Source organism: Ictalurus punctatus, chromosome 5, assembly GCF_001660625.3.
Source record: "Ictalurus punctatus breed USDA103 chromosome 5, Coco_2.0, whole genome shotgun sequence".
Taxonomy (NCBI): Eukaryota; Metazoa; Chordata; class Actinopteri; order Siluriformes; family Ictaluridae; genus Ictalurus; species Ictalurus punctatus.
In genome coordinates, this window is record NC_030420.2 from 14461077 (window position 1) to 14483583 (window position 22507).

Consider the following 22507-nt stretch of genomic DNA (forward strand, 5'->3'; position numbering starts at 1 on the left):
TTGTAGAAGCATGCACTTTGACACCAACAGTTGCAAGACTTAGTAGCAGATCCTGTGGTGAATTTTGGGGTTCTTGGAAACTTCATTTTGCATCAGACAGTCTGCTCTTGGGCTCTTGGACGGCCAGTCCTGGACAAATTGGCAGTCGTTTGAAATCTGTGCAATTTGTAGACATTTCTCCTTACAGTGAAATTATATATTTCAAATAATTTGGAGATCTTTTTAAATCCCTTGCCAGACTCATGGGCACCCAAAACCTTTTTCCTAAGGCCTTACAGAACTCTTTAGATCTTGGCATGATGACACCACACATCTCAATAGCAAAGGGAATACCAGACACTAGATATGAGAGGGATAAGACAGGTTCAGCCTGCACTCCCTAAGCATGTCCTAATCACTGCCACCCAATCTTGAACACCCGATTCTAATTTTATGGATTTGAAGGTGTGATTGGGTGCACTTACTTTATCCATGTGACTGATCTGTTTTTTGTTTTTTTTTTGGTTAATGTAAATTATGAAAATTACTACAAAATGTCTATTTTATGTGTCATTTGATAGAGTGTATCACCATTATTAATAGGCACTTTCAAAGAGGATAAAATGTTTGCTTGTAGAAATATGTCAAAAAAGCCAATTACCATAGGGTGTACTTATTTTTTCACATGACTGTAGTTTCTCACTATTGGTGAGCTTTTGAAAGGAAATGACCATATTTAGATCAGCTATCATGAGGAATGAGCTTTCCAACTATACCAAACACTTGCTGTTTTCAAGAGCGATCACGGCGATATATCTGGCTGAAAAATGCTAACTTGTGACAAAGTTAGAGGAAATTTACAAACGTAAGCACAACAAATACCTAAAAGTCAACATTTTAATGTGAACTTTTGTCATTTTGACGGTATCAGTGATAAGTAGGACATGTTATAGAAGCAAATATGCCAAAATATGAAAATTGCCCAGTATGCACAAAAATGTTATTGTTTTGTCTGCATGTCCCACCTTAATTTTAACACCATGTAATTCTTATGTATATTTTATTAAAGATCCATTCAGTAATCAAATCAGAGGATGTGCACCATGTTTGTTTTCATTGGACACATTGTTTACAAAGAGATTTGGATATGAATCCAGTAAATTGGATTACAAAAAGTTCCTTAACTTCACGCGAGGCTGCAGTGGACAGTTTTGTGTTTCCCAGCCGCTGGCTTTGTGACAAACATTAGAAACAAAGCGCCCTCTCCCTACCGCAAGTCTGTCCGACATAACACCCTAGCTGCTGCGCCGTTGACAGCTTTTGATTTGCAAATGTTTCACAATCACTCAGTCGAAGTTATCCCCCAGCCAGAAGTGAAATCTTCAACTCAGTGCTGCATTGAATCATTTATGTAACTCAGACTATAAAACTAAAGATGTGTGTGTCCTGTTTGTGCATATATCACATATAAGTTTAATATTTGATATAAATGCATACATTTGATCTGTGTCTGTAACAGTCTGTGTAAATTTATTATGAAGCAAGTTAGTTGTAAAAGTTAGTGCTAAAAGACAAATTATTTATGGTTACTGTTATAATTCCCCATATATGTGATATAAGCACGATACACTATGCATTATAAATGTGTCACACAAGTACGAACGAAATAAGGTGAACTTGAAGTGTACCCACCTTGTTATAGAATGTGTACAGATCATACGGTATAAAAATAAAAACGTGTGAGAGAGAAAGAGTGAGTGTGTGTAAATAACACACCCACAGCAATTTACAGTCTTTTGTGTACTCATAACGCACAATGTTTTTCACAGGTAGCACATGAAGTGTTTATATAAATATAACATAAATTTACACAGATTGTTATAGTCACAGATCAATTGTATGCATTTATATTGAATATAACTGCTTCACGTTGATATATGCGCAAACGCGTACAAGAAAAGATGAAAAAAGAAAAGAAAAAGCAACATCAACAACAATATTCTGTTCCAAAACCTCCGCTTAGCCCTGGAAAGAAAAGGAGGGTCCTGGGGTGTGTGGCAACTTTTTGTGAAAGTGTTTATTTTATATATCAAATGTGTTCCTTCCAGTAACCACTTGAATGATCTCTCTCTTTTCACACGCACACATACACATAGGCTACACGTCTTTATTTTGTACTGTCTGATATTTGGACTTCACACACTTTACACATTCTACACCTCAAGTTAACAATATTATATATATTTATTATATATAAATATCTTAGTCTTTGCGTTGTCTGTTAGGAATATATCTATTAGCAATATAATGCTCAAACACAAACACACACACTCTCTCACACACGTCTTTATTTTTATATGCAACAGTGGCTCTACAGGAACGCAGCAATTTTATTGTAATGTTTATTTATTGAACCAAACACTTGACCATAATAGTCTAGTGTCTCTTATTTCTGAGCATCACAATTTTTGTGTTAACATTTTAACACATCTTTGTGTGGAAATGTTTAACACACATCACATGTTTTTTGTGTTGCTTTCAACACAATCAGTAGGTACGTAATGCTCTGTGAGAAGTGCGGGAGAGAAGGCTCTTGGATTTGCTTGGTAGATTTCACATCATCCAGTGGTAAATGTAATCGTTCATGACAATATTTTGGTTAAATACCACTTCTGGATGTATGTTTTCTTGGTTTATGACAACAATGTATCATATTAAGAGAGTTATATCGCCTGTAATGTCTGTGATGGTATGATGCAACACCCTGTGGTGCAAGGCTATTTATTCATTTAATTTTTTCCTTTGCTAGTTCATGATGTTATACACTTCATTTTCAATTGTTTTTTTGAGTGTCTTATGTGATTGTCATTTTCTGTTGTTTTATCCAGTGTTTGTCTAAAATGTTGGGAGTTTCAACTCCTGGGAATTGAAGGTATTGAGCGGTGCAGGAGCCCATAATTTTGTGTGTTATTTCATTTTTATTTCTTTCAAACAATGTTAGTGGGCAATATGAAGAATGTATTCATTTGTTTTCTTTTTATTTTATAAAATTAGTCCCATTGCCATATTGTCAGATGTCAAACTTGTTAGCAACATTATAGTCAAATGACTTATCAGATCAATTACTGAATAAATTTAAATCTAAAGAACCCATTAAATGTGTTCCTGGTGGTAAATCTAAATCCACGGTCACACATTTTTGGTACCAGGAGTGGGGTTGTTTATTCAATTTGACCAATGTGCAACAAATAGCATAGCTAAGCTAAACAATACGGCCGTAGTGAAGATTAGTAGGAGCAGAGGTTGCAGAGGTTGTGGAGGATGTGATCAACGTGGGACTGTCAGAGGGTTTCCAGTGTACCGGAGCGACAATTAATGCACATCCTGGTTCTGCATGTTCCTACAACCAAAGGTTTAGCTCCCAGGATTTCACGGCTGCATCCCGGGGCAGTGTGTCAGGTAGAGGTACTGAAAGGACTGAGAGGACTTAATGAGTTTTACACCAAGGACTTTAACTCAACTAAAATCAATTTAATCTTGAGAAATTCCTATCCAACCTATTCTTGTAAAATGTCAGACTCTGAAGAAATGCCTGCTGGCTCCAGTTGAGGGGGCTGTGGGTAATGATGTACTAGAGCAAATGAGAGGTCAAATTCAGGAGTTAAGGGATTGGAGGAATGATACCCTGGCAAATAGGGCTACTGCTGGGGACAATCCGAACCGCTCTTATATTTATGTTCCTCGGGAACGTCAGGTTCAACCTTTTAGCGGGGACTATAGCAAAGATGGGAGGTTCGTAGAGGAGTTTATTGAGGAGGTGGAAAGGGTTCTAAGAGCTAGAGATCAAACTCAGGAAGAACAGTTGGACTTCATTGTCTCACATTTGAGGGGCTCTGCGCTAGAAGAGGTGCGTTTGTGTGTGGGAAATTAGTCCATGTAGGCTGGTGATCTCTTCACTTTCCTGCCTGAGGCATTTGGGGAATGGCGTAGTGGGACTCAATTGTTACAAACCTTTTACAATCGCAAACAATTAGAGGGTGAAAGCCTTCGTAATTACTCTCACGCACTTTCTCGCATTTTAAGCTCTGTTGCAAAACAATCCGTAGGAGGCTTGGCTAATGAGCAGGTGATATTGCTTGATCAGTTTGTGGAGGGGGTGAGGGACACTACGTAAAGGTGGGAACTACGCAAGATCATCAGAAAAAAGCCCAACCTTACCCTGCTAGAGATTTGTAATGAGGCCATTCTTTGGTCCATGGAGGAGACCAGGCCTGCGAGGGCTGTGAGTAGCAGACCAGTCCATTCAGAAGTGCTTGGCGAAACTAGATGTTCCTTTGTTGTGGCTGAGAACAAAACGTCTACTGTGTTAGATGATATTGTACAGGTGATTTCTCGACAGGACAAGAGAATAAGTGAACAGGAACAGAATATCTCAGAGCTCACTAAAGCGGTTAAGGAGTTGACTTTACAACGGTCGCTGTTAGTTCCTCAGGCTTGTGCACCTTTGTCTAAGGCCCTTCCAAGGTTTACGGAGGAGGGAGAACCTATCTGTTTCAGGTGCAACGGGGTTGGGCATATTGCTAGACGTTGCACCGTGAGACAAGGTAGGCAACCCAAGAGTGCTGCCAAAACTACAGAAGAGCAGGAAAAACGAGGTTCCTCAGTTGCTCTGAGCCAGGCAGCCCAAGGTGTCGTTTCTGGCTTACCACTAGAAGGAACTACTTGAAACAGGTTCCTTGAACGGGCTGTTGGAACATGCCCGATGGTGGATCTGAAGATCAAAGGTGTGTCTGTGTCATGCTTACTAGACACTGGTAGTCAGGTCAGTACGATTACTGAGGGTTTCTTACGAGAGCATTTATTTGGGGATGAAAGTGATGATGAAAGTGACGTGATCCGGCTGGTTAAAGATCACTGCAGCCAACGGTTTAGATATTCCCTACTTAGATTACCTGAAATTGGATGTGGAGGTTCTGGGGATGGCTTTACCTGATTGTCGTTTCTTAATTGTTAAACTCCAAATCCGTCACCTGCATCAGTGCTCATTGGCATGAACATTATTAGTAAATGCCGACAGATAGTATACCCTGAATTTGATACCACTTTAAACGGTCGACTTTATTCAAACTGGAGGACCGCTTTCCAGCAGGCACAGTCAGTCGAGTTAGTCAAACAGGTTTCCTTTGCTCAAGTCGCAGGTAAGACTGCGGTGCATGTGCCTGCTTGGTCTGCAGCTACAATTATGGTTAAGAGTGTGGAAGTAGGAAAGAGGAATGGTTCTATATGGTTATTAAAATCAGCGAATATGCCCTTGTCAGAAGGTTTAGTTGTAGTGCCTACTTTAGTCACGTCTGAGTTACCTGTGTTCCCAGTAAGGGTACTTAACCTGTCACAAGAAGACCTTTGGCTTCAGCCTAGGGCCCGCCTGGGAGTGTTGTCTGCGGGAGACAGCTCCAGTGCAGATGCATCCTGGGAGGTGAGGTTTCAGAAGATTTCTGCAGACACGGAGCAGGCCACCATAGGTGCAAATCACGGTTGTGAGTCTCTGGTCAAGTCGCTTTTTGACCAGATCAGTATGGGAGGCACGCCTGAACAGCAGGTCCAGTTGAAAAGAGTGCTGAATAAGTATTCAAGCGTGTTTGCGTTGGAAGATGAGGGTTTGGGTTATACTGACAAGGTTCGACATGAGATACATCTGACTGATGACATACCCATGAACCAGCCATACAGGATAATTCCCCCGAACCAGTATCAGTAGGTTAAAGAGCACATTGCTATGTTGTTGAAGAAGGGTGTTATTCAGGAGAATGTCAGTGCTTATGCCTCTCCAATGGTACTAGTGCACAAAACTGATGGCACTAAGGTTATGTGTGGATTACAGGAAGCTCAATGCCTGAACGAGGCGTGATGCATTTCCTTTACCCAGAATTGACGAGCGTTTTGATGCCCTCAGGGAAGCTAAGTTTTTTTCAACCACTGACTTGGTGTCCGGGTACCATCAGATTGCGGTCAGTGAGAGAGATAGGGCCAGGACAGCTTTTACTACACCTTTTGGTTTATTTGAGTATCAGAGGATGCCATTTGGTGTATGTAATGGGCCATCGACTTTTCAGCGGCTCCTGCAGGCCATCATGAGTGATTTGATCTTTCAAGTGTTGATAGTGTACTTGGGCGATATTCTGGTGTTTTCACAGACTTTTGAAGAACACTTGGAAAGATTAGAGATGGTGCTGAAACGGTTGGCTGAGACCGGTTTAAAGGTCAAGCTGGGGAAATGTCATTTTCTCCAGGAGGCGGTAAGATTTCTTGGTCATCAGGTGTCATCAGAGGGGTCTGCATCTGATCCGATCAAGGTCGCTGCTGTCAGTGAGTAGAAGAATCCTGAAATGGTCAAAGAGTTGAGGTTTTTAGGGTTTTGTAGCTACTATAGGAAGTGGGCATTCCCCACAAAAGATCAGAAGGCAGGGCTTCTCAAACATAGCTGGACCCTTGCATGACCTGGTGAATGCTTGCTTGCGTGAAGGCAAGTGTATGAAAGGCAACCTCTACTTTATTACTCGTTGGTCATCTGAATGTCACAGTGCATTCAACCAGTTGATTGAGAAACTTACAACAGCCCCTGTACTAGGTTTTGCTGACTTCACCTGTCCTTTCATCCTAGAAACGGATGCAAGCCAGAATGGTTTAGGAGCCATCCTGTACCAAATGCAAGGTGATGAGAAGAGGGTCATTGTATATGCAAGCAGGAGGTTATGCAATGCTGAGAGAAATGACCGTAACTACAGTAGCATGAAATTGGAGCTACTGGCCCTTAAGTGGGCTGTAGTCGAGAAATTTCGGGACTACTTACTTGGGTCTAGGTTCGAAGTGATCCCGGATAATAATCCTCTCCGTCACTTGCACACTGCTAAGCTAGGAGCCATCGAACAGAGATGGGTAGCGCAGCTGTCCGTTTTTAATTTTGAGGTGAAATACAGGCCGGGCCAGAGTAATGCTGCTGCTGATGCTTTGTCTAGGCCGGAGTTTGCAGGGGAGCCCGAGCCTGATCCCGATGCTGACTGGGATAAGTGTGTAGCGATCTGTAGTGTGTTTAGTAGAGGGACAGTCTTGGAACCTGAACTTGCCTTGAAACGTGTTGAGTGTTGTAGGTTAAGGCAGGTGCGTGCATTTGAGGCCGGTGAAGAAGCTATCACTACCATTCAAGGTAACACTCATTCACACATTTCTCACACTCACATTTATACCAAAGAACAGCTGACTGAGTTTCAAAAAAAGGACCCGTTATCAGAGAATTCAGTAGGTTTTGGTATATTAAGGAAAGACCAGTTTTTCCGGTAAGGAAGACCTTAGCTGGGTCAGTGAAACGTCTTTTGAAGCAATGGGCTCTCATAAGAGAAAGGGAAGGGTTTTTGTATTGGGATGTAGATGACTCTTCTGATGGGGGCTGCTGGCAGCTGTTGCTACCAGAGTGCTTGAAAGACCAAGTGTTGAGTAGCGTGCACGATGGTAAGGGGCATCAGAGCATTGAACGCACCATGAGTTTGCTGAAACAGAGGTGTTTTTGGGTTGGTCTTTATGAAGATGTGGAGGAATGAGTAAAGAAGTGCCGGCCTTGCATCCTCACCAAAATGCCTCAACCCAAAGTACGCGCCCCTGTAAGAGCATTTCTAGCTTCCAGGACTTTAGAGGTGATTGTGGTCGATTTCACAGTCCTAGAGCCTGCTTCTGACGGCCATGAAAATGTTCTCATTGTTATCAATGTATTTACAAAATTCACACAGGCATTCCCCACAAAACATCAGAAGGCAGACACTACAGCAAAACATTTGTTGAAAGAGTGGTTTATGAAGTATGAAGTTCCAGAACGGCTACACTCTGATCAAGGCAGAAACTTTGAAAACGAGATTATTGCTGTGCAGACTCTATGGGGTGAAAAAGACTCGTACGATTCCTTATAGGCCTCAGGGAAATGCCCAATGTGAATGGTACAACCAAACCCTGCACAACCTGTTACGCACATTGTCTCCAGAAAAGAAACACCGTTGGCCAGAGCACTTGCCCGAAGTTGTCCACGCCTATAATATGACTCCGCATGCCACTACATGGTTTTTACCCTTATTACATAACCATGAGCAGAGAGCTTACATTTAACTGTTTATGACAGACCTCCTGATTAAAGTTTAAACAAAAAAAGATTGGTATCTGGATCGGTATCGGCTGTAAAAATCCTGATCAGTGCATCCCTAATAAACACCATTACACTAAAGTGCTTTGCATCTGACGGATAAATGAACTCACCCAATAACATCCTATATGAGATTATTCAGATATATACACAATATACACAGAGCAGTTCGAGAACTGACTCTAGCCTAGAACCATGACAGTGGAAAATGTCTAATAGTGTAGCTTTAATTATATTTAAGAGGAGAAGACTTCAAACACTGAACATTGATGTTTATTGTATTTATTTACAAGGTGGAACAGGTTAACAGTTGTTTTGTTTGCATACAGTCTGTAAAATCAGCTGAAAATATTAAATTTAGTTTATCCGAAGGTAAATTAATTTGTCATGGCTCACACTATGTTCCTAAATTCTGTCATAATTGACCAGCTCAAGTTTTCTCATGCCTACTTGTGTGTTATATCGTGGCATGAGAAAACTTAATAAATGTGAAAGTGCAATAAAAATATGTCGTCACTAAAATCAATTAATAATCGTGAAAAATAATTGAGATCTCAATATTGATCAAAATAATCAGGATTATCATTTTGGACATAATCGTGCAGCCCTAACTTCAGGTGTAAAATACTAACTGAAAATATTTCCACAGTACTGTTTTCAACAAGCTTTAAGAAAACCATCCGTTATGGCTGTGGTGTTTAATAGTCAAATCAAATGTTGCACATTTCCACTGCCAATCGCATGAACATTAATAGTCAATATAAATATGAATGAGTACTAAAACCTGCTACAATAATACATGAGTACTTTAAGTTGCATCTCATTTCCTAAGAGTTCTAAAAGATGACATAAGTTGTCATGTGTCAATAAGTAACAGTTTGTTGGAAATGTACTTGTCCTCCACAATAAAACACCTTGATAAAGAATGCCAATTATTAAAATAATAGTTTTCAAAAAAGTACTTTCCTAAATATATAATATTGAATAACTGAAAACAAATAAAATAATTTAAATGACAAACTTATTGTTGATATGGTTTAACTAAAACAAAATCTAAATCATTAAAAAAAAAAAACACAAAGTTATCCAACCCATACTTTTACCCATACCGACATACTTTCCTTGCTTCTGTAAACACAATTTGTGTTATGCCACTGAAGACTATTTCACTGAGGCATCAACAAGTTTACTAAAAAACCTCTCAATTGCTTTTTTCATTCACTGCGTTCTTTTGGCTCTCTGTATTTCATGTGGATGTAGTCAAAAATGTCCTTCTCACTGTCCACCAGTAAGGGCTCTCCAGGCACACCTACAACACAGCATGGGGTGAAAATACAGTCAAGTGAAAAAATAAGTACATCCCCATGGAAATTGTTGGCTTTTTTTTTTTTTCAAATTTGGACAAGCAAACATTTGATCCTCTTTGAAACTGCCTATTAATAAAGTTGATACACTTGGTCAAATGACACATAAAATTGACAATTTGTAGTAATTTTCACAATTTAAACAAAAAACAGATAAGTCACATGGAAAGAGTAAGTACACCACTACATTTATCACACCTTCAAATCCATAAAATTAGAATCAGGTGTTCATGATTGGGTGCCAGTGTTTAGAACCTGCTTAGAGAGTGCAGGTGGAACCTGTCTTATTTAACCCCTCAAATTTAGTGTCTGGTGTTCCCTTTGTTATTGAGGTGTGTGGTGTCATAATGCCAAGAACTAAAGAGTTCTGTAAGGCCTTCAGAAAAAAGGTTGTGGATGCCTATGAGTCTGGCAAAGGATTTAAAAAGATCTCCAAATTATTTGAAATACATCATTCCACTGTAAGGAAAATAATCTACAACTGGCGCACATTTCAAACAACCAAGACTAGCCGTCCCAGCAATTTCAACCCAAGAGCACACCATCTAATGCAAAAAGAAGTCTCCAATAACCCCAAAATTGCATCACAGGATCTACTTGCAACTGTTGGTGTCAATGTGCATGCTTCTACAATCAGAAACAGATTGAACAAATTTGACCTGCAAATGAGGAAAAAGCCTTTGGAAGACTATAATTTGCCAATAAGCATATAGGCAAAGACCAGGCATTTTGGAATAATGTAGAGCTGCAACAACTAATCAATAAAATAATCAATTATGGAAATCGTTGTCAACAAATCCCATTATCCATTGGTTGGCCTGTGTGCGGCACGTTTACTCATTACGCTACCACTGTTCTGAAAACATGCATCGGAGAGTAAATATTAAAGTTGTGTCCCAAATGACGTACCATATACTTATACTATGCACTTTGTAATCCACTGTCTAGCGCAGTGTTTCTCAACCGGGGGTCCGTGGACCCCTAGTAGTCAGTGGTGTAATTGCAGGGGGTCCGTGGGAAAGTTTTAAAAATGTTTAAACAATCAATATATTATTTATATATATATATATATATATATATATATATATATATATATATATATATATATATATATATATATATATATATATATTTGTTAAATGGATCAAAACATATTCAAATGAGATATGTTAACCAATTTGGTTATTCGCGTTCACAAATATCACAATCGTTCATTGATGGATTTTATTTTCAATTTATTTACAAATGAAATTATAATTTGCAAAAACCTATGAGTGGTAGAGAAGTTCAAGTGTCACATTGATGGATAAAATAAGCAAAAGATAATTCAGAGTATCAAACTAAATGTCACAACAATAAAATGTAAAAAATAAAATCTTGAAATGTTTTGTTTAAATTTTGAATGTCCAATGTTAATATTATTAATATTAAATATTAATAAAATAAAGTAACATATATTGAAATGACTGTTAAATATAAAGCTTGTAATTGTTGTGGAGTGAGGGGGTCCTTGTGGATTGTTCGAAATATGCTAGGGGTCCAGAGCTCACAAAAGGTTGAGAACTACTGTTCTAGTGTATGAATTTTAGATGGGTAATATTGTCTCAAATGGTTAAGAGGTTTAGTTTAATTTAAGTTTATTGTCATTATATGGTGTATTTGCGTGCTTGCGTGTAACTTCTGTTATTTATTATAACGGAAGTGATCTGTTAGTAAAGAGGCCGCGTTGCTCCTCACTCGTAGTGGGAGCGCAAGTAAGATCTGCAATGTCTAATTAAAACTAGAGCTCAAACAACCAATCAATAAAATCGATAATAATCGATTATGAAAATCGCTATCAAAGAATCTCATTATCGATTAGTTGGTCTGCGCATAGTAACGAGGCCGCGTTGCTCTGTAGACGCGGTGATGCACAGTGGGAGCACGAGTAAGATCTGTAATGTCTAATTAATACACTACGATCAAAAGTAAACAAGTAAAATAATATGCCTAAAGGCAGTGAGTAACAGAAACCACAAGGTGCCGTGAAAGTGAGTTTTTATTATTAATTTAGTGCTGTAGTTTAATTCTGTGCTTTTTGTGCATCCATAAAAAATAATGCATGAATACTTATATATAAAATGTTAAATGGCGCACTTATATAACGCTTTTATCCAAAGCGCTCATTCAAGTCTCATTCACCCATTCACACACCAATGGTAGCAGAGCTGCCATGCAAGGCGCTAACTTGCCATCGGGAGCAACTTGGGGTTCAGTGTCTTGCCCAAGGACAATTCGGCATGTGGAGTCATGCTGGCCAGGAATTGAACCGCCAACCCTAAGATTAATGGACAACCCGCTCTACCACCTGATCCACAGCCGCCCCTATATATATATATATATATATATATATATATATATATATATATATATATATATATAGGCCATAGCCGCCCCTATACATAAATTATAATTTATATTATATATAAGTTTACATTATATATAAGTATTTATGCATCATTTTTTATGGATGCACAACCCGCTCTGCCACCTATACAACCCGCTCTACCACCTGATCCATAGCCACCCCTCTATATATATATATATATATATATATATATATATATATATATATATATATATATATAAAAATTATAATTTATATTATATATAAGTTTACATTATATATAAGTATTTATGCATTATTTTTTATGGATGCACAAAAAGCACAGAATTAAATTACAGTCCTAAGTGAATAATATATATTCTGGTGTGTGCGTGTGTGTATTGGGTTCTTTTTCAGTCTTATATAATTGAACAAACAGTTGTGTAAAGTTTTAGTCTGAAGTTTATATTTGTAACACTCAGATTGTGGATATTATTTCAAAGTAGGACTGCACAATTAATCGAATATCGATCGTGATTACGATTTTGACTGCCCACGATTAAATGAACATGATCGACTGCGATATTAACATTTAAAGTTTGTTCTCTGCTAATAGAAAACTCCGCTGCAGATCAAATCAAGCGCTTCCTACACTTTCAGGCAATCACCATAGAGTGGCTCAGGGATGACGTCATTTTGTAGTGCCAAAACCCAGAAATGGGGTTAGCATTTTAGCACTCGAGCTGCCAGTTTCGCTGCGAGCTCCAGCGCTTGTGCGAGGGGAAATCATGACACTAGCACGATGCTAAATGGCACTACAGAGGTTGTCAGGGACATTAAACATCAGCGAACAGGAAAAAACTTTGCAGATAAACTCAGGGCTCTACAGTGCAACCATTTCACCCGTGTTTGCGACTGAAAAGTACTTTGTGCGACTGTGAATAAATATTTATTTGCATCGGTGCGAGTGACCTGTTCGGAGTTGTATAATACAATCGGAATGAAAACTACAGGAAGTCCTAAATACATCTACACCGCACAACAGTTACTTTCACGCTGCTTTTCATCACCTCAGTCAACCAAACAAGTGTGGAAATACTGCAGAGAAGCCACTATGATCACAAGAGTAACACTGAACATTATCTGCTTCTCTCAACTTCCCAATCTCACAAACCGCCATCTTTTATTGATCCCGCAAAATGACCAGAACTTTCACCTGCTCATGTAGACACAGCGGTGTCGGGCAGAGTAAATTAATAATAATTCTAACGCTACAAGGTAGGTTTAATTCAAACTTCTTTATGATTGTTGAGGAATTATTTAATAATCAAGATTAGCAACTGTTCAGAAGGCGTACGCTGCTGCTCTCCTTCACACTCTTCACTAACTCAAATACATAGCGTAGTCACGTCATTTAAACTTAAGGTTGCCAGATATCATCAGAAAAGTCAACTCCAATTTCCATGTTTTGATTTAGTCCCCCAAAAAACAATATTATGAGCAGACGTACTGGGGAACCGATCTAAAAGGAACAACTGATAAACAAACAAACAGAAAACTAATAAAATGTAAAGACAGAAAATGTGCTTAGTTAAATCATTTAATATAAAAAATAGATATTATAATAACTTCATAAAATATAAATAAAATGAGAAATAACCATAACAGCAGACATTTTGATGCAGACTAAAGACAGCTTTTTAGGAGAAGCACCTCATACCAACTGTGTACCACGGTGGTGTCCAGTCCTTGAGGCAGTGAAGCAAACCCACACCATAGTTGTTTTGGTTAGCTTCGCTGCCTCAAGTACTAGACAGCTTGCATTCATTGATTCAACTATGTATTCTGCATCATATCAAAAAGTGCTTGAAGATAATGTGAGGCCATCTGTCCAAAGTTGAAGCTAAACTGAAAGTGGACCTTTCACCAGGATAATGATCCTAAGCACACTAGCAAATCCACCAAGGAATAGCGGTTTATGGAATGCCTAGTCAAAACCCAGATTTGAATCCCATTGAAATGTTGTGGGGGGATTTGAAACGGGCAATACATGCAAGAAAACCCTCAAACATCTTGCAACTGAATGAATATTGCATGGAAGAGTGGTAAAAAATTCCATCAAGCCTGGTGGACAATTGTGCAAAACACCTACAAGAAGTTATTTCTGCTAAAGGGGGCAATACTAGCTTCTGAAGCCAAGGGTGTACTTACTTTTTCCACATAAGTATCACATCTATTGATATTTCTGTTAAGTAAATGATTGAAAAAGTAAATTTTCCTTGTGGTTTTGTTCAAGTTTATCAAGTTTATTAATAGGCACTGTTTCAAAGATGAGCAAATATTTGGTTGTCCAAATATGTCACTTTCAAAATACCTAGGCTGAGAAAAGATGTAAAACTTGAAAGAAAAACCATCAGAATAGATCAGAGCAGAAAACAGCAAAACCTGCCATGTGAACACAGTTAATTTCAATCTCATATTCCATTTTTTGAGTAAAGAAAAGGGAGTACAGTGGAACTTAGCTGAAAAGAAGGCTTTAAATTTCTCTTTAAAAAAAAGAGATTTACAAGCCCTTTCACAAGAACAAAAAAAAAAATAAATAAATAAATAAATAAATAAATTTCACACAACATTAAAAACAAAAGGAGAAGGATAATCTTGGTCAGATGGAATAGAATGGCAAATTTAACAGACTGAAGTAAGAGAAGAGTTATTTCTTTCCTTATTGATATTTTCTTACCAGTTACTCCTAGTGGACGAATAGTGTACTCATTAAGGGTGAAGCCTTTCTCAAGCGCATGGGTTCTCATATTCTTATTGAATATATCACTCCCAGTGAAGTAGAGCACACCACAGTAATACTGATCCTTAGGAATAAGCCTACAGATATAAAGATAATGAGATATAATGATATTCAGTGTATTCACAGTAAAACCAAAAGCTCAGAGTAAGTGTCTCTAAAATATCTTTTTATATAATTCATAAAAAGGTATGCATCTTTACATGATTATATTATTTAATTGTGCAACACAGCAATAAAAAAAGAAACAAAGCATGTACTATGTAAAACAGTATTTAAATTTCCTTCTGCAATTTCTCAAATAGCTAAGAATTATTTTATTTTAAAGTTACAGGATGTAAAATTCTCATATTTTAATAAATAGAAGAATTTTATTAATTTAATTTAAAAATAATCTCTGGTAGAAAAATGCTATTACAAGCTTCTTGCAGAAGATCATTTTATAATGTGGGTTGTGCTCCACTACACACATTAATCCCACGGCTGAACAATGCACACCAAGTAGTATACCTAAGTAATAAATAAAGTCACCAATGGTATGGTGACATCAATGTGACTGCATCTGTTACCATCTGAGTACCAGGTGAAAGCGCAAAACTCTCAACCACAGCTTTATTTCTTGAGCATCATTTAAATTTTTCCAAGTCATATTTTTTGAATCCATATAGCTTTCTATTCCTGAGCTTTCCACCAATAGAACATATTAGGTCTGAGTTGACTTTGGTGCTTAGACCCCTGAAAATAATAAATGGATATACTAATAATGGATCCAGTAATAATGTAAATGGTCTGCACTTATATAGCACATTTTAACCTTAGCGGTTCTACAAAGCACTTTACACTGTTTCTCATTCACCTAGTCTCACACACACCTGCCATCGGGAGCAACGTGGGTTTCAGTGTCTTACCAAAGGACATTTCGGCATGTGGGCCGGGAATCGAATCGCCAACCCTATGATTAGTGCACAACCTGCTCTACCACCTTAGCCACAGAGGCCCCAATAATAATGTGGATTGTGATTTCCACCACAAAAATATGGTTTAACTGAATAATATTTAATGTTTAATTAAGTTTTGATAAATAGGAAACATTCATGGTGGACACAGTCTTTTCAGCTGAAGTATACTGATGACAAAATGGTTAGTTATTATTATGCACCTGATATCAATACGGCGATGATCATAATCCTTCTCATCCTTGACTCCTCTTTTCAGCTGGCATACACCCTGAAGTAAAACAAGCATTAAGTTCTATTAGAATGAAAAAGAGACAGACAATGAGAGAAAGAGGATGTGGACTGCTCTCACCATGAACTTTGTATCTCCTTTGGACAAAGTATCAGTGACAAAGCCAATAGACTCAAGGTGCTCCAACACTGCATGGAGCAGCCAGGGCTAGTAGAGAAGAGAATAAGACTGGAGGGAAAAAAGGTGCAAAACAAGGCACTCCACCCATCACCCCCTTGAATTTTTCCACATTTCCTTGTGTTACAACCCAGAAATCTTTAATATGAACACCTGTACACCTGTTTATTTATGCAGTTATCCAAATCAGCCAATCATGTAGCAGTAGCAAAGTGCATAAAAAAAACATGCAGATACAGATCAACACTGTCAGTTAATATTAATATCAAACATCAGAATGGGGAAAAAGTGTGATCTCTGTCACTTTAAACGTGGCATGGCTGTTGGTGCCAAATGGGCTGGCTTGAGTAGAGACTGCTGTGTGTGAAAACCCCAGGAGATCAGCAGTTTTTTTAGAGCAGTTTTTTTAGAGCTTACACAGAATGGTGCAAAATACAATATAAAACAGGTCAGAGTAAAATGGCCAGACTGGTATGACTTTTAGAAAGGTAGTATCATCTCAAATGGAACACGTTTTTTTTACTAACCGGAAGTATAAGCCGTTTCCCAGTCGACGGCGCATGTAATTCGATGCTGCTAGCTTTAGTAGAATACCCAGAGTGAACGAAAATAAATAAATGGTGCGAGTTGCTTAAAAGATTGTTTATTTCCAGTTTTTGTCATTATATGCTGTATTTGAGCGCTTGTGGTGTAATTTCTGTTGTTTATTATAACAAAAGTGATCTATTAGTAACGAGACCATGTCGCTCCTCACTCGGAATGTAGACATGGTGATAAACGGTAAAATAATATGTCTAAAAGCAGTGTGTGTGTGTGTGTATATATATATATATATATATATATATATATATATATATATATATATATATATATATATATACACACACACATACATACACACACACATCGATTAGTCGGACTGCGCGCGGTACATTTATTCATTACGTTACTTCTGTTCGAAAAAACACACTTCGAAGAATAAAAACTAAAGTTGTGTCCCAAATGACGTACTATACACTACGCATGGTGTACTCTACCGTCTAGTGCAGTGTTTACCCTAGTGGTCAGTGGTGTAATTGCAGGGGGTCTGTAGGAAAGTTTTAAAAATGTTTAAATGATATTTATTTTTTTGTTAAATGTATCAAAAAATATTCAAATGAGATGTTTTAAAATTAACCAATTTAGTTATTCACGTGCATTCACAAATATCACGTTAGCTGAGCTAACAATCGTTCATTGATGGATTTATTTTAAATTTATTTACAAATGAAATGATAATTTGCAAAAACCTATGAGTGGTAGACAAGTTCAAGTGTCACACTGATGGATAAAATAAACAAAAGATAACTCAGAGAGTCAAATTAAATGTCACATCAACAATAAAATGTAATTGAACCTGGCATTTGTACCAGTGGTATTTGAACCAAACCCTGGGGAATGACAGGTTCTACCAATCACCCAGGGATTCCTAGGACTGTAGAATCAGTGCATTTTGTGCATCCATAAAAAGTAATGCATAAATACTTAGTGCTTATGCATTATTTTTTATGGATGCACAAAAAGCACCGAATTAAACTACAGTCCTAAATTAATCATGTATATTCTGGTGTGTATCTGTGTGTATTGGGTTATTTTCAGTCTTATATAATTGGACAAATAGTTGTGTAAAGAAATTAATAATTAAAGTAATTAAATGAAAAAATAAATGGCACTGAAAGTTTGCTCCCCATCAGATTAATCGAAAATAAAATAAAAATAATTGGCCAACTAATCAATTATGAAAATAATCGCTAGTTGCAGCCCTAATATATTATACATATCTATCCATCTATATCTATCTATCTATCTATCTATCTATCTATCTATATATATATATATATATATATATATATATATATATATATATACACACACATATATACATATATACACACACACACACAATTGGACAAACAGTTGTGTTAATGAGTGTTTAAATTTGTAATACTCAGTTTGTGGATTTTTATTTAAAATAAACAAGAAAAAAAAGGTACTGAAGGTTGCCCCCCCCCATCCGATTAATCGAAAGAAAATAAGAATATATAATCGGCCAATTAATCGACTATGAAAATAATCGTTAGCTCCAGCCCAAAACCTGATGTGGTCTTCTGTTGCTGTAGCTCATCCATCTCAAGGTTGTTATGTTGTGCATTCTGAGTTCTATTCTGCTCACCACAATTGTAAAGAGTGCTTATTTGAGTTACTTTAGACTTCCGGTAAGCTAAGACCAGTTTGGTCATTCTTTTCTGATCATTCTCATCAACTAGGTGTTTCAGTCTGTAGACCATCTGCTTTTTGTTTTTTCTCACCATTCTATGTAAACTCTAGAGACTGCTGTGTGTGAAGATCACAGGAAATCATCAGTTTCTGAAATACTCAAACTAGCCAACAACCAACAACCATGCCACGGTTAAGTCCCAGAGATCACACTATTTCCCCCAATTCTGATGTTTGATATGAATATTATCTGAATCTCTTGACCTGTATCTGCACGATTTTATGCATTGTGCCGCTGCAACATGATTGGCTGATTATATAACTGCATAAATATGCAGGTGTTTAGGTGTACCTATTAAAGTGTACGGTGAGTGTAAGTCATAAATTTTCGGGGCACTGGCAAGGACCATGGCTCACTACACATTGGGACACTGATAACTGAATTTCCGGCGACATGACTACATAAACGTCACCAAAAATTAAAAAGTTAAAAAATATTTAAATTTTACATGCCATATAAATTTGTTAGCTAAATCAAATGACCTCATTTCCAGTAAGGGAAAATAGTGAGCATCAATGCTCCCTGGGTTTTGCGGGTTTCTTTAGGGAGCAAACATTCCAGTGCACTGGAAGGATTTCGCAATTGAGACAGCCATTGAATGCTGTCAGCCATTAAAATGTCTAACTCCCTGATCAGTACCCTAACTACTGAACTAGTCGTGTCCGTTTCTCTTTTTAAAAACTAAAATGTTGCCAAAACACAAAAGTAAAGAAAGGTTAATCTATCCATAATATTCATCTGTACATAATGCACTCTAGAGTTACAGATGAATGCATAGTCCTCTTTTTCATATAATTCCACCACTACGCATTAACCTTGTTAATACGTATATAATAATAACTTGTGTATCATTGAGTACTTACTTGTTTTTGAGATTGGGAGGTAAAGTCTGGATGAGTCAGCAGTATATCAATATCACCACTCGACTGTGCACCTGAAAATGCCAGAGATTATATTCAAAGTGTTTATCCTAATACGCAGTGTGTGGAGAGAAAATAATGTTCTTTATATTGTTGCAGAGCTGTGAACTAGCAATTGTAAAGTATAGTAATGGTTTATGACTACAGAGTAGTTAACCTCGTCTGTAGCTGCCACAGATGGTGCCAATGTAATCCGGGTCGAGCTGCCCCAACTCTTGTAATATTAAAGCCTGGAAAAACATCCAGAAACAATAATATGGTCATTTATTTCATTTAAAAATGCTGAAATGATGAGACATTATTAACATAAGCTACCTCCATTTTCTCCATCTCTGAGCGGGGAATTCTCTTCTCAAATTCTTCAAAATATCTTTATAAAAAGTACATAAATAAAATACCACTATGAAAACATATATACAAAAAGCATCAATCTATATTATTGGCTTAATCTTTAAGATTTAAGATTACACACTTACTTAAGGCCAATCTGCTGATGATGGTTCAGCTTATGTTCAATCTTCTTTAGATCTGAAAAGGAGGCCAATGAAAAAACAAGGCTGTGGCCATTGACGTAAACAATTGAACAAAAATTAATGTAGTGAAAATACAGAAGACACACCATCTAGGGTCTTGACACCTTCATCATAGAACTTCCTAGCTGCAGCTGGGCTAAAAAGAAAATTAATGAAAAAGAATTAGTATAACTAAACAAAAATAGTTGTTATGCAAATCAAAATGAACCTACCCTATTCCAGTCACTCTAGTTAAAAAGTTGATAGAGGAGCTGGTGTCATCATTGCGAATCTACACATGATAAAACAAAACACCAATTAGACAACACATGCAGTTTGTTTTTTTTCTTATGCCAGCTATGAAGATGTATGTGTATACAAGTCTGATAAATATAAGTAGTCCTTACAAGAGTGTAAGCATTACTTTAATGTTCAGACCAATGCACAAGGGCATTAACACTCAACTGCTCAGTACTCTTTGGATAAACCTGTTTGCCAAATACATATGAACTTAAGACCTTTTCCAGTTTGCGGAGTTTCCCTGTGGTTAAATACTCATCAATTTTTTCAGCAATCTTTGCACCAACCCCATCCTAAAGGCACAGAAAATTTTTTTTATAACAACAATTCATCCGTTCTAAGTATATTATTCTACAGGTGACAATGTCCTTATTTTTTATTTCTACAAATATCAACAGACCATATTAAATGATAAATAATAAGCAAACACTGCTTACTTACCAGTTTCTTGGCTTCATTGCCACTCTTGATTTTATTTGGGTACTTAGCAATCACAGAAGCAGCTTTTCTAAAAAGAATGCATGAACACAGTGTGCATCACAGCTGCAGTTTATTCAAGTATCACTACTGAAGTAGACTTTTACCAGTAACCTAAACGATCTACAAATAGTTTACCAAAAGGTAGCCAACACTGAAAATGCACCAAATAACGATATTGTCTGAATAAGTGATTGATGTTGTTGATTTACCTGTATGCATTGTACTTATGGGTAGCCCGATTTACATTTTTTTCATAATTGGCCAATTCTAAAAAGAAAAAAAAATACAAAAAAGAGGAGGGGGTGATAAAGAGGCAGTTCAGAAATGTAGAGTAGGACAAAGAGGAGCAAAAATATTCTAAAGACTATTCTCTGATTAAGACATTTTGTTTTCATAAAATATAACAAATATGGTGTGAACATATTCAGAAATAAATTGAAAAACTCACAATTTTCACATTATTCAAACAGTATTAAAAAAAAAAACTTTCTCTGCTGCCATATGGCATTATTTTACAGTTACCCTCTTGCTACTATAAAAAAGCATGTTGTAATCCATATTAGTAGGCAAGGCTTTTCACAGTTTTTCATCAATTGTCCAATTTCTACAATCAATTGCCTGTGCCTCCTATAGCTTCAGATCTTGGCTGGCTGAAGTGGAACCTGATGTGGTTTTCTATTGTTGTAGCCCATCCACCTCAAAGTAGCCCTCCTGTCAACTCAAAACTGGTATGGTAATTTTCCTCTTGACATTCACTAAATTCCATGGGTTTCAGTACCACGACATACAATGGCCGTTTCTGGAGGTATGGCGAAGACGTCCCCTTTACAGGTCACCAAACATGCACAGAATAGTATGGGTTTTTTTGCATGGGCATTCCCAGAGCAGTCATTCCTAGGATCAGTGAGGTATGAGCAAGGACAAAATAGTTATACTGGTAACTATTTTTTTCTATTTTTCTTATCTTACAGTTAAACTACTTTCTAAATCCTGAATCAACTGGTTCTTCAAACTGTCAATTCTGCGCTTTCTGTGTAAATAAAGTTGAGTATGAAAGTGTGAATATCCTTGACAATTACAGGAGATCAGCAGTTTCTGAAATATTCATACTAGTCAAACAACAACCATGGCATGGTCGAAGTCTCTGCGATCATATTTTCCATTCCGTATGTAAAGATTAACTGAAGCACAAGACCTGTATCTGCAAAAATGTATCCCTTGCGCTAGAATGAATGAATAATCGGTAATAAAAAAAAAAAGCGGAAAAAAAGCGAAAACAAAAGCGAAAGCTTGTGAAACTTAGAAGTTAGGGCTATCCCAGTCTGTTATTCTGGGATAGCCCTATCAAAACATGCAGCTACCCAACAATATTTATTTGTTTAACAATGCATTAAAACTAAATGTAATCAATAAATTTAATACAGACGGCAGTGTAAAATGCGCAGACCGCAGCGGGGAACAACATCCACACAACATTGTCAAGCTAATTACCCAACTATAAGCACTCTTTGTTTGGACTGTCAAGGTAGCCCAAAGCTTACCAATAAGAAAGTCCGTGATTCCCTCGTTTAAAGTTTCTTGCGGTGCTTTCCGTTTGCTCATCGCTGTTCTTAATGAATAAGTACGGAATCACTTAGGGGTGTTTTTATTTAATTGTCCGACAAATGAGTCGAACGGCGGTTAAAGCATGAAAACAAAGCGGTTGTTCATGGCTCGTCGCAACAATAGGACGTCACTGTTGCCGTAGATCGCTGCGGTCCAAACTGGATAAATCCGCCTCCGAAGGGCACTTCGGAGTGAGAACAATCATGGTCGCCATATCGAAGGGTGGTTCCAAAGTGCTCAAAACTGGCCACTTCAAAGGGCCCTTCGGAATGAAGCATTTCGAAGGGTACAACTGACGGACACTTCGCTCCCATG

General features: G+C 37.4%; 1 protein-coding gene across 1 annotated transcript; it reads right to left on the reverse strand.

Moving 5' to 3' along the window:
- Nucleotides 1-8419: 8419 nt before the first annotated feature.
- On the reverse strand, nt 8420-22405 carry polb (polymerase (DNA directed), beta). The gene is made up of 14 exons (XM_017467387.3): nt 22129-22405; nt 20797-20854; nt 20549-20615; nt 20326-20400; nt 20041-20099; nt 19915-19964; nt 19772-19823; nt 19611-19665; nt 19453-19525; nt 19239-19309; nt 16002-16088; nt 15853-15920; nt 14634-14773; nt 8420-9473 (listed from the first exon to the last, which is right to left on the reverse strand). The coding sequence occupies exons 1-14, from the start codon at nt 22187-22189 to the stop codon at nt 9379-9381; spliced, it is 1011 nt and encodes a 336-aa protein (XP_017322876.1). The 5' UTR covers nt 22190-22405; the 3' UTR covers nt 8420-9378.
- Nucleotides 22406-22507: the final 102 nt, after the last annotated feature.